At 31.8% G+C, this 12,130-nt stretch overlaps 1 protein-coding gene across 1 annotated transcript; it reads left to right on the top strand.

Moving 5' to 3' along the window:
- The first annotated feature begins 776 nt into the window (after nucleotides 1-776).
- LOC123199016 (disease resistance protein RPV1-like) lies at nucleotides 777-6,274 on the top strand. Its single transcript, XM_044613814.1, has 6 exons — nucleotides 777-1,261; nucleotides 1,537-2,617; nucleotides 2,868-3,239; nucleotides 3,352-3,743; nucleotides 6,017-6,089; nucleotides 6,233-6,274. Exons 1-6 carry the CDS (start codon nucleotides 777-779, stop codon nucleotides 6,272-6,274), a joined length of 2,445 nt encoding a protein of 814 aa, XP_044469749.1.
- The last annotated feature ends 5,856 nt before the right edge of the window (nucleotides 6,275-12,130 follow it).

Genomic DNA, 12,130 nt, shown 5'->3' with positions numbered 1-12,130 from the left:
GCAAGAGTTTGAGTTAGTTTTACTTATAGGTCAAATAGATGACTTGATTCAATTCAAATTTGATTTGTGATTTTATTTGAATTATGTTAAGTAATTATTAAATGATGTCAATTTATCAATGAGTCATAAATTCGAACCATATATTCGAAAACACAAAAATGCATAGGTGCTTCCTAGATTTTAGCACAAGAAAAGATAAAATTAAAAGTTGCCCAAGAGGAAGAGGCTAAGGCAACAGTTCCTTGGGCAGCCCTTTGTGGTGAAAATTACAATTCATCCTAAGGTTAGGTTCGGATATTATATTTAAGTCATGAAAATTTTTAATTACATTTTGGTTCCTATATTGGTCCCTATGTTGGTATTAAGATAGTCCATAGCTCCATATCATCAGCAGATTTGACTTTGAGGGATTCAAATGTCAATTTAATAACACCGAAGGAAACCAAAACGGTGGTTAAATGAAACTTGAGGGTTGAATTTGCTAATTTCCCCAACTACGCGTTCCTCGGGGGCCCAAATTTTGCATCCCTTCAGCACCTAATATTTCCCAAGTATTTTTCATTTATTTATTTGGTGTAATATTATTTGATTTATAGTGAAAATTTAAGGACCCTCACCTAACGCTTATATCACTGAGAGTTTATAAATTTTCGGCCGGCCAATTTGTTAATGCAGAGACTTAGTGATGGTGGAATATAAAGTAAATTACTTAATTATTTCATGATTTAGTTTAACCCTCTCTGTTAATGCAAAGTGCCTCTCATCACTTGAAGTTAATGGCTTCCTCTTCTTCTTCTTCCATTACTCCTAAACAAGAATATGACGTTTTCCTTAGTTTCCGTGGTGTGGACACCCGAGCAAACATTACCAGCCATCTTTATGAAGCTTTTTGTCAGAAAAAGATTAGAACTTTCATTGATGATAACCTTATCAGAGGAGAAGAAATTTTTCCATCTCTTTTGAAGGCAATTGAGCATTCAAAGATCTCAGTAATCATTTTCTCTAAAGGCTACGCTTCTTCCAAATGGTGTCTCAAAGAACTTGAAGAGATAATTAAATGTAAAAACAAGTATGATCAAGTTGTAATACCGGTCTTTTATGACGTAGATCCATCTGATGTCAGGAATCAAACTGGGGATTTTGGGAATTCGTTTGCTAAGCTTGAAAATCGTTTTATGAATGATTCAAAGATGTTGCAGGAATGGAGGACAGCTTTGAGGAATGCAGCCAACCTTTCTGGTTTTCATTCAAAGAACTATCGGTAACTGTAAATTTATTTATCAATAACTTTCTTGCAGTAACGACTAATAGCAGTTTTTTTTTTTTTTTTTGATTTTGATTTTCTGTTTTAAATCAGAATATGAGTTCATGTCATGACACAGTTCATTATAATGCTGATCTCGCATTTAAAAATTTGTATTTAATGAACAACCAAAAAAAAAAAAGAAAATATTTAAATTATGTTTTATTTCTTTGAATTGTTCTTAGTCATCTAATTTAGTATCATTTTATTTATGCATTTATTTTACTTTATAGGAATGAGGCATCACTTGTAAAGAATATTACCGATCATATCTTGAAAAGATTGGATTATCACTTCTCAACAATTCACACCAAGAACCTTGTTGGACTAGATTCATCAATCGAGGAGATTGAAGATTTATTATGTACAAAAGGTGTTCGCAAGCTTGGAATTTGGGGTATTGGGGGCATAGGTAAGACTACTCTTGCTAACGCTGTTTTCAACAAAATCTTTAAACAGTTTGAAGTTTCTTTCTTCATTAAAAATATTAGAGAAGAATCAGAGAAAATCGGAGGATTAAATGACATCCGCCAAAAAATCAATCATGCACTCTTAGGGGATATAAATCCCAATATCGGATTCATTTTCCCAATAGAAAGGCTTAGTTGTAAGAAAGTTCTCATTGTGTTTGATGATGTGACTACAAATTTCAAACAAATGGAATTTTTAAGGGAAGTTTCTGACAACTTGGATTTCGAGAGTCGAATAATCATAACTACAAGGGATAAGCATGTCCTAACAAATTGTGGAGTGCATCACATACACAAGATGAAAGAATTACCTTTTGATAAAGCCATTCAACTTTTTACATTGTATGCCTTTGGAGAAAACAACCCAACAAGAGATTATATTGGGCTATCATCAAGTGTAGTAGCATGTGCTAAACGTCTTCCACTAGCTCTTAAAGTTTTAGGTTCCTTTCTGTTCAAGAGGACAAAGAGAGAATGGGAAAGTGCACTAAAAAACTTGAAAATTAATAGTCATGGGGATATCCATAAGGTGTTAAAAACAAGTTATGATGGATTAAATGATAAAGAGAAAAATTTATTTTTAGATATTGCATGTTTCTTTAAAGGATATAAAAGAGATCTCATAGAAGCGATCTTGAATGTTCGTGACTTTGACTCTCATATTTATATAAATCTTCTCATTGAAAAGTGTCTCATAACTATATCATTTGACACCATAACAATGCATGATTTACTTGAAGAAATGGGTAGAGAAATTGTTCAGCAAGAATCAGTTGATGATCCTGGTAAACGTAGTCGGTTGTGGGATCATAAGGATATATTTTCAGTATTGAAGCACAATACGGTAAGAGCCAAACACTAATTTTTTATTTATATTTTATACATAAATATAATAAAAATATTAGTTAGAAGAATATTCATTTCTAGTTATCATTGGGAATTAAATTATTTGGTATAGGGTAGTAATGACGTATCTATTATTTTTTTTATTTACATATTCTGAAAAGAAATATATTTGAGAGTAAATTACTTAAGAACTGATGTAATTAAGCAATTTCAAATTGACTTTTCATCAATATGCTTGTGATTACCAGGGAACTAGAGCAATTCGGAGCATACGCTTGGATATGTCTAAAGTAGAAGAGTTGCATTTAAATCCCAAAACTTTCAACAAAATGCAGAACTTAAGATTCTTGGAATTTTATGTTTCCGAACCTAAAAATAAGGTGACTGAATCTGATTCCTCTACAGGGCGCCATAACTTAAGATTCTTAAAAAAAAATAGCTCCAAGGAAGGAAAGAAGGTGCATGGTTTTGAGAAACTTAAATCTGATTTCTCTGAGTTGAGGTACTTTTGCTGGCATGGATATTCTGCCAAATCATTGCCACCAAATTTTAATCCAAAGAACCTTGTTGCACTTCATATGCATAATAGCAAAGTTAAACAACTTTGGACTGGTAACCAGGTAAATGTTAACTTATATACTACCTTTCTTTTTTTTTTTTTTTGGCTTTAAATTGTAAATATATGTATGTTATTTATGTTGTTTTAATTCAATTAATTTTTTTTTATGACAGAAACTGGTTAATTTGAAACATATTAACCTCAGTCACTCTAAGCATTTATGCAGAGTACTGGATTTTTCACTTATGCCAAATCTTGAGAGCCTGATTTTTGAAGATTGCACAAATTTACTCGATAGTTTCTCATCTATCCATAATCTCCATAAACTTGTTATCCTTAATCTATGTGGATGCAAAAGCTTTGATAATCTTCCAATTAGTGTTCATTGGCAATCTCTTCGAGAAATTAATCTCTCTAATTGCTCAAATCTTAGAACAGTTCCATATCTCCCATGCACAGTTGAAGAGTTATATCTAGATGGAATAGCCATAAAAGAATTGCGATCAATAGAGCATCTATACAAACTAGAGAAATTGAGTCTTAGAAAATGTTCAAGGCTTGAAAGGTTACCGGAGAGTATTCATGAGTTAAAATCTCTAAAATGTCTTTATCTCTCGAGTTGTTCCAAAATTGACAGATTGCCAAATAACCTAGGAAATTTAACGACTCTAAAGGAACTTGAACTAGAGGACATGGCTTTTGCTGAAACACCAACGTTTATAACAAGTTTGATCAACTTAAAGACATTATCTTTTGCAAGATGTAAGATGCAGAATCGATTGAGTATCCCACTCGTCCATTTATCTATCCTACAAAAAATGACAAAGCTAAACCTGGTTGATTGTTGTATCGAAGTGTTACCCAACAGTATTGGCCAATTACTCTCACTAAGACATTTATATCTTGACCAAAACAATTTTGAGAGCCTACCTGTGAGCATCAAAGACCTCTCTAACTTGCTACTGCTTAATTTTAGCAATTGCCAAAGGCTTAGATCCATAGCTGAGCTTCCACCCGAGTTAGAATATATAGAAGCAAATAATTGCAAATCACTAGAATCGATATTACCAGCTTTAAGCCTACTTCGGGGGGATGGTGGGGTGTATTTCAGCTTCATCAATTGTTTCAAACTAAAATTAGACGCTGTGATGAATATTGACAGATATACAAATTTGGGGGATTGCTTTGAAGTAAGTATATCTTCTCATTTTCTCCGGTTTCCTACGATGCTTTTTTTTTCTTTTTAAATTCTCGAGTTTGAATTGAAGATTGTGAAATATATTGCTATTTTTCCTATTTTAGGGCAGATGGTTAATTTTTTTTTATTCTTTTCATTATTCACCCCAGTAAATATTGTAGAATTGATTACGTGATTGGAGAATAATTTAACTGAATATTTTTTTCATCTTTCTATTTTAATATTTGTTTTCCTTTTTTTTTCTCTTTCCTTTTGTTAATAGATTTTATTGTGTTAATTTCTTTTTGTTATTTTTATTTCAAAATCTTCAAAGATTAACAATTTCACAAGAGACTTTTTTTTGGGTGACATATTCTTTCTAAAAAAAATCAATAAATAGTAAGAGATCTTAATCATTTTATTAATTTTCGTTTATTTGTTCAATTATATTTTAAATATAAATAGTTGTTTTCTATATTTCTAAAATTTTAAATATTGAGTGAAAGTCAAATATACCTTCTGACAAAAATGCCCTTCAATTTAACATATATCCTTAAAGAAGTGATGTACATGCAGGATAACAATCCCTGGGCAATGCGTTCTTGGCCATACACCTCCATATTTTACCCTGGAAGCGAAATTCCCAAATGGTTTGAATTTAAAAGTAATAATACTATATAGAGTTCCCAGTAAGTTGGTTCAATGATAACTTAATTTGTTTCATTTTATGTGTTGTTATATCATTAAAAAAACATCAACAACTTAGAAGTTTCAATGTTGAATATGATTTGTTTGTTAATGGGGAGATCATTTCCTCTGGCATTCTTTTTGATTCATTAGGGTTTGAAGGTAAGGTTATTGAATTAGATCATGTATTCATAGGATATAACAACCATGTCATGTCCTCGAAATTACTTACACTCGATTTGAATAGCCAGGGTGTCATTAAGTTCTTTGTTGATCATTCAACTAAGAATGGTAGGGTTCAAAGCCCGGTGAAAAAATGTGGAGTGACTTGTTGTATGTCAAAGATGATGATTTGAGAAGAGATGTAAGAGCGGACTGAGACAAGAGATTGAATTCTATAAATTGCTCTACAAACGACTATATGAAGTGTTGTCTAAACTGCTACTTGATGCATGGCAAAATATATGGTTTGGCGAGATCATATGAAGTTTTGGATAGATAGTCTACTTGTTCAAAAATATGCAAGCGATGGATGTATTACAAACTGTAAGTTGGATTAAATTAAATGTAAAAAAAGATACATACACACATGTATATATATTTCACTCTTTTCGGTGACTTCTCATGTTCATTTAACTCTTTATCTATATTTATTATTATTATTATTATTATTATTATTTTGATATGTTTTACATGCTAAACAATGTTGTAAGGCATCCTTTAATTGTTGCCTATGGTTATTTCTAAATTATTTCCCTTTTGTTTCAAAGATGTATGTTTCAAATGGTTTATCAAGATTTTGTATATAACTCCACCTATTAATAAACTTCACATGGTTACGGTGATTTTTTTAATTTAAAAAAAAGGTTATACAGTGATCTCAACTCATTATCTATAAAAAATGATCTATTGTCGTTCAATTTGTCACATGTAGAAATAACATACGGCTATGCTGTATTTATTGTATTTGACAGACTACTTTATGCGGTTAGCAAATGTGCTGTACCATTGACACTTGAAAGATCCTCTTCCTATAGAAAGTCTGAAGTAAGTACAAAGTCCATGAGCTCATTATATTAGGTCAGAACTGGTTGATAAGATTCCTTTGTGTCCCCATGCCTCTCTTTCATATGGTAAAACGATGGCTGATGCATTTAGTTAATGCTGCTTTCTGGGCATGCACAATGAAGATAAGCAAGATCAGTGGACAGAGACCAGAGACCAGAGATTGAATGCTATAAATTGCTCTTTTAATGACTGTTTGAAGCGTTGTCTAAGCTCTTGCGAGGAACATGACCAATGGGGGTATTTTTTGAAAACATATGAAATTTTAGATAGATGGTCTCCTTATTCAGCAATATACAAGTGATGGATAGGCCTACAACTGTAAGCATCTTTCTTCTACATAGAAATTTTAACTCGTTAATCTATTTTCAGTGAATTCTCATATTCATATACTTGTTGCCTTTGGTTTTGTCAATATTATTTCCCTTTGCTTTTTGATATATGATTTATCCGTGAAGCATGAAAGATTGCAAGGAGAAGACTTTATCTGATTTAGTATCTGGTTCAAGCTTGCGATGGGAGGTAGTTAAACGGAAGCCGTTATCCTACTGTTAGGCGTCCAGTGCCTTTTAACGGAGGCACCTGTTATGGAGTCTTACTTCGAGTAACAGGTGCTGCACGGATTAGTTATCATGAAAGAAAATTATTCTTAGAATTCCTCTGTTTTGATTTCAGATGTTAGTGGCTGCCTGATTCTAATCATGAGCATGAAGACCGAGAAATGGGAAACCAGTATCTTGTTTGTGTTGCCTTTGCATTTAAATTAAAGCCTTTTTCTTTCTCTACTTATGATATTTGACTTTCATCACTGGATTTGTATAATTAGATTGCTACATACTGCATCTGCTTTTCTTCTTCTGCATCCTTATAAACAATGCATCTTTTGTTGATTTCATTTACAATAGATACAGCTTATTGTTAAATTGAAGTCTTCTTAGAGCTGAATCAAATTACGTCAGTACTTAACTCTAGACTCTGTTGTTATTGTGTAAGCAAATTTCTAAGGTTTCCATGACTTGGGTTGTTATGCTCTGGAACTCAATTTGATATCCTGCTAGGCTGATTTTGTTTCAGTTCAAATTTAGACCTCAAACTCAGATACCCTTTATATCAATTTTGCATCTTGTTGTCTTTATGCTTATATGTTGTGTGTGTTTATGTCTAAAGCTAATGGAGCTGCATCCCATCATAAGTTCGAAGGGCATGAACTCTCCGTCCACCCAGTTTGTGACCCCAAGTAGATTTGGAATTTATGAGCCCATTCACTATGTTTGACTTCAGTGTATTCAGTTCTTGTAGTCTCTCAATCGACCAATTTTACCCATAGGTTGTCTCTAATTCTGTATATGGTTTTTAAATAGATTAAATAATATTCCCTTCAAAATGAAGTGAGTCTTTTTCTTTGTTACAAAATCCCGTAGATACAAAGACGTTTTGCATAAAACCGTGAGGCTGCATGTAAAAGCCGGTTGCGGAAAAAGGTATGTTGAGGCCTACTTTGAATCAGATTTAACATGCAACAAGTGATTTAGAATTTTTTAGTTTGTGTTTGTTTTACAGGCCTATGTTCAACAGCTAGAATCTAGTAGATTAAAGTTGGTTCAGTTGGAGCAGGAGCTTGAGTGAGCTAGACAAGAGGCATTAAGAAGATTTACTATTTCTATTTCTTGCTTACTCGGTATTATGACACTAGAAACCCTTTCCCATCATTTTTCATTTACATTCAAATGTTTGAACAACGAATGCTACACTGCAGGGTTTGTATATAGGCGGTGGAGTAGAAGTTTCTCAGATGGGGTTCTCTGGACCTATAAACCCAGGTTTGTCAAAGTATTGCTGAATTGCATGACTCTAATTGCATTTTTTTGGTATCTGAATCTCGGAACCAAGAGTGTACACATAATATTAAGACAATTTGTGAAATTTTGTTACTACTAGCTTACCAACACCACTCATGGTATGCTCCTGCTATTTATTGTTTAATCGTGATCCCTTCAAAGCATGATTCCTGCAAGTTTTTCATAGTTTTGTTTCCTATATCATTTCAATTGCTTGTAACAAGTACATAAGAAAATTCATATCACTTCTTTATCCGCACTGAAGTTGTTGCTGTCCATAAATCAATGCCTCAAAAATGTTCCTGGCAATAGATTCCAGCCATCCATAAGCACAAGCGTCCAGCACTTTGAAAACTTGATACCTCCATGAAAAATGATGTTGTGTTATGAAGCTATGCATATAATCTCTGATGTGCTGAATCTGTTCTTTGAAATTTGATTTCCAGTAGTTCCTGTTGCTTATAAAACACACTTTTGTCATTTCATCTCCTTGCATTAAACAAAAAGTCTTCACCGAGGTTTGTGCTGGAATTGCAGCATGTGAGATGGAGTATGGACAATGGGTTGAAGAGCAAACAAGGCAAATTTGTGAACTGAGGTCTGCTTTGCAGGCCCATATTAGTGATATAGAGCTTCACATACTAGAGGATGGCTTGAGCCCCTATTTTGAACTTTTCCGCATGAAATCTACTGCTGCAAAAGCCGATCTATATAATGTCTGCCTATTTTGAACTTTTACTCATATCTTAATTGAATTCTTTTCTAAGGTCTTTCATCATAGGTAGAATAACGCTGATTAATAGGCTGACGTTGATAACAGGTTCTCATTCCTCATCTTGACACCTTGACTGATTCACAATATATGGAATTTAATAATCTAATACAGTCATGCCAGCAAGCCGAAGATGCTCTGACTCTAAGCATGGAATTATCGCAATAAACTCTTGCTGAAACTGTCGCTGCCGGTCAACTGGTAGAAGGAGGTTACATCCCAAGGATACCTTCTGCAATCGAGAAGTTGGAAGTTGGAAGCTCTAGTCAGCTTCGTGAACCAGGTAAGATTCCGCATCATTGCTCAATCAGGTATGGCTTTATTCTGGATTCTTCTAAAGTATTGCTGATCTTAACTTTCGATAGCTTTCTGTAACCTGTTTTCTGACCCGTCAATTAGTTCTTTATCAGCACATCTGATTTATATTGAGAAACGTTCCAATGAGTTGAATTTGCATTCATCTGCAAAATTGAAGTTTTGTTCTACTTTTAACTGTTTATTAAAGCAGTATGCAGCTTGTACGGAAAATAACTAGCTGATGACTGAGTTATTATTCTGGCCGAAATTCTGCAAGCCCAAGACGCCAGACAAATCGCACCTATTTTAAACCATCTTCTTGGCATTGAATTCACCATTTTGGTGATTTTTTTTTTTTTTGCATTCATGATTCGCAGCAAATATCATTTTTGTTATGCTCTAAAAAACTGTAGTTTTTTTTTCCTTGAGTGCTTCGCTTTTCTGCTAACTTAAGTGCGGTTACAAAGTCTAATATGGATCTTAGCTTAACATGGTTCTTTAAATTTCACGTTTGTATGATCTGATCTATGTTAGTTTTTACTTGGAACATCTTGACATCTCACCAACTTTACAGCCCGAACAGGTTGATCATCTTCGCCAAGAAACATTGCAGCTGATGTCTTGTATCCAAACAACTCGCCAGGCTGCTCGAGGCTTGCCTAATCTTATACCAGAAAAAATCGACAAGCTTAATCTCTCTGGAAGATCATCATTGCTTGAACTTCGATTCCCAATCAAAGTTACCTCTGGACATTGTTGTTACAAACATAATCTGCATACTTTAAATTGCTATCATTTTTGAGGCAGCCACAAGCGTCCTGAGAAATTGTGAATATAAATAGTCTTATTACCCGGACAAAGTTAAGTTTGTAATTAAATCATTTTTTGATGCATGATGTTCATTTTTATCAGCTTTTAAAGCATATATTTAGGGTTTATATTTTTGGGGTACCATTGCAATGTTGTCATGTAAATTTTTACAAGGCAACAATCTTCGTACTTTATTTGTTGCTAAGTAAATTGTATATTTTACAAGATCTTATGTTCTTGGAGTATGGAAAGATAGTTCACCATGAAATACCAATGTATGTTAATAAAGATTTAGTCACTATGATTATTGGGAGAGTGAGTATATATTTGCATGTAAATTTATTTTGATATCCATGGATTTATAAATTCTTTAAATACGTATCTTTTGATAGGAGGAAACACAATCACTTATAGTGATAGAGATATTCTACTCCATAGATGAGGGAGTAGTATTTTCATGAAGACAAGAGAAGAAGAATAAACTAGTTATTTTATTTGCTGCTTCTTTACTGTCTCTGTAGATTTTATCTTACCCCATTAACATGAATCATACTTTTACAAAGAGTTCTTCAATAAAAAAAAAGTAAAATATCCAATTTTTCTAATTATTCACTTAAATTTAACTTTTTTAATATCAATTTTGGGATAACAAGTTTAATTATTTAATAACAAAAATTAATTTTCATCTCTTTAATAATTTAAAAAAAAAGTGATAGTTTGATCTATCTTATTTTTGTGATTTTGTCAATTTTCTTCTCTATCAAATATGGTTATTGGTACCAAATGAGAAATTGCTGAGTTTATGACAAGGAGTTTTGTTGTGAATTTGCAAGAGATTCTAAAAGCATGATGACTCTGAGTATGCAACATTTTAAAATCTCGTAATTTTTTTTAAAATTGAAGTGATAAGTCTTTTTAAATGGTAAATACATATTAATAACTTAACATTTATATAAAATATTTTGGCCGAAAAATTCGGTTGTGTGATTTTAATATAATAGCTGAAAAATTCGGTTGTCGTAATTTGGCCGAAAGTGAAATAAAATATTTTGATCTTGGTAAATATCATTATTGTTAAAATTTTGTTTACTATTTCATTGCATTATAGTTTATTCTTCTATGTAAACGCTTCCCAACACAACAACCCTTTAGTTTCAAGTCTATTTGGCCAACCAAAATCTGTTTTGTATTAAAATTGATTTTTCAATGGGATTATTTTTTAAAGTGATACTATATGTGTAAACAAATATTACTCATTTATGATAATTTGTGATTGAGTGATATATTTTAAAGTGAAAAAAAATAATCATATCATATAATCATATACAGTTTCATTGATTTGTTTAGATAAATTAATAAGATTTATTTGTATATAAAGTTTTATTCTCTACGTGTATTGCATAAAAACAAGAGCTTAGAGACCTTAATTAAAATATTAAAGTTAATGAATCTCACCTAACCCTTATGAATTATTAAATTAAAGTTAATCTCACCTAACCCTCATGAATTATTACCGAGAAACAACATCAGAAGACTATTTCCCACTTAAGGTTTGTTGAAATGGTAAAATCTCACGTTTTAAATTTCAAAAAGCCTATATTCACTTCTGTTAGTGAATTTAATTAAATGAAAGGTTAGAAAGATTATTTTATATCAATTTTTCAATATTTTTTCTTTTGCACTTTATTTTCTCCTTTCACTCTTACTTTTTTAATTTTTCTTTTCCCCTTATTTTTTTCATTTTCCCTTTTCAAAAGTTTATAGGATAAACTATAATTTTTAAAGATATTAAAGGTATTAAAAAAAAAAATTTGGTTTTTTTTTTTAAATTTGAAAAAAAAAATTCAAAGATTTTTTTGAAATTTAAAATTTTTATATTCCTTTCAATTAATTTAAAAAAATGACAATATAACATTTTTAAATTGATTAAAGTTTTAATAAATAATAAAAATTTTAAACTAAATAAAGATATATTAATAATTTAATATTTATAAAAATTTGGATAAATAATAGTCATTTAAAAAAAAAATTAACAGATTCAATAACTGGACCATGGATGGGAATTTAAAATTTTGAAACTTAAAGAAAAACAATAAAAAAGAAAAAGGCAGCCCAATGTTCACGGGTCAAAAAGCCGAAGTGAAAAAGACGAAAGACACGGCATATTTTCGGGGAAAGAGATGCAAGTGGAAATGTACAGCGAGAAAATACTTAGATATTGTGGAATATAATGCAATTACTCAATTATGTGACATTTAGTTTCGCCTTCTTTGTTAATGCGAAGTGCCTTTCATCACTTGCAGTTA

The sequence above is a fragment of the Mangifera indica genome, chromosome 16 (genome assembly GCF_011075055.1).
Source record: "Mangifera indica cultivar Alphonso chromosome 16, CATAS_Mindica_2.1, whole genome shotgun sequence".
NCBI lineage: Eukaryota > Viridiplantae > Streptophyta > Magnoliopsida > Sapindales > Anacardiaceae > Mangifera > Mangifera indica.
Note: the sequence above shows the minus strand (reverse complement) of the source record. Positions and strands in the feature narration are given on the sequence as shown.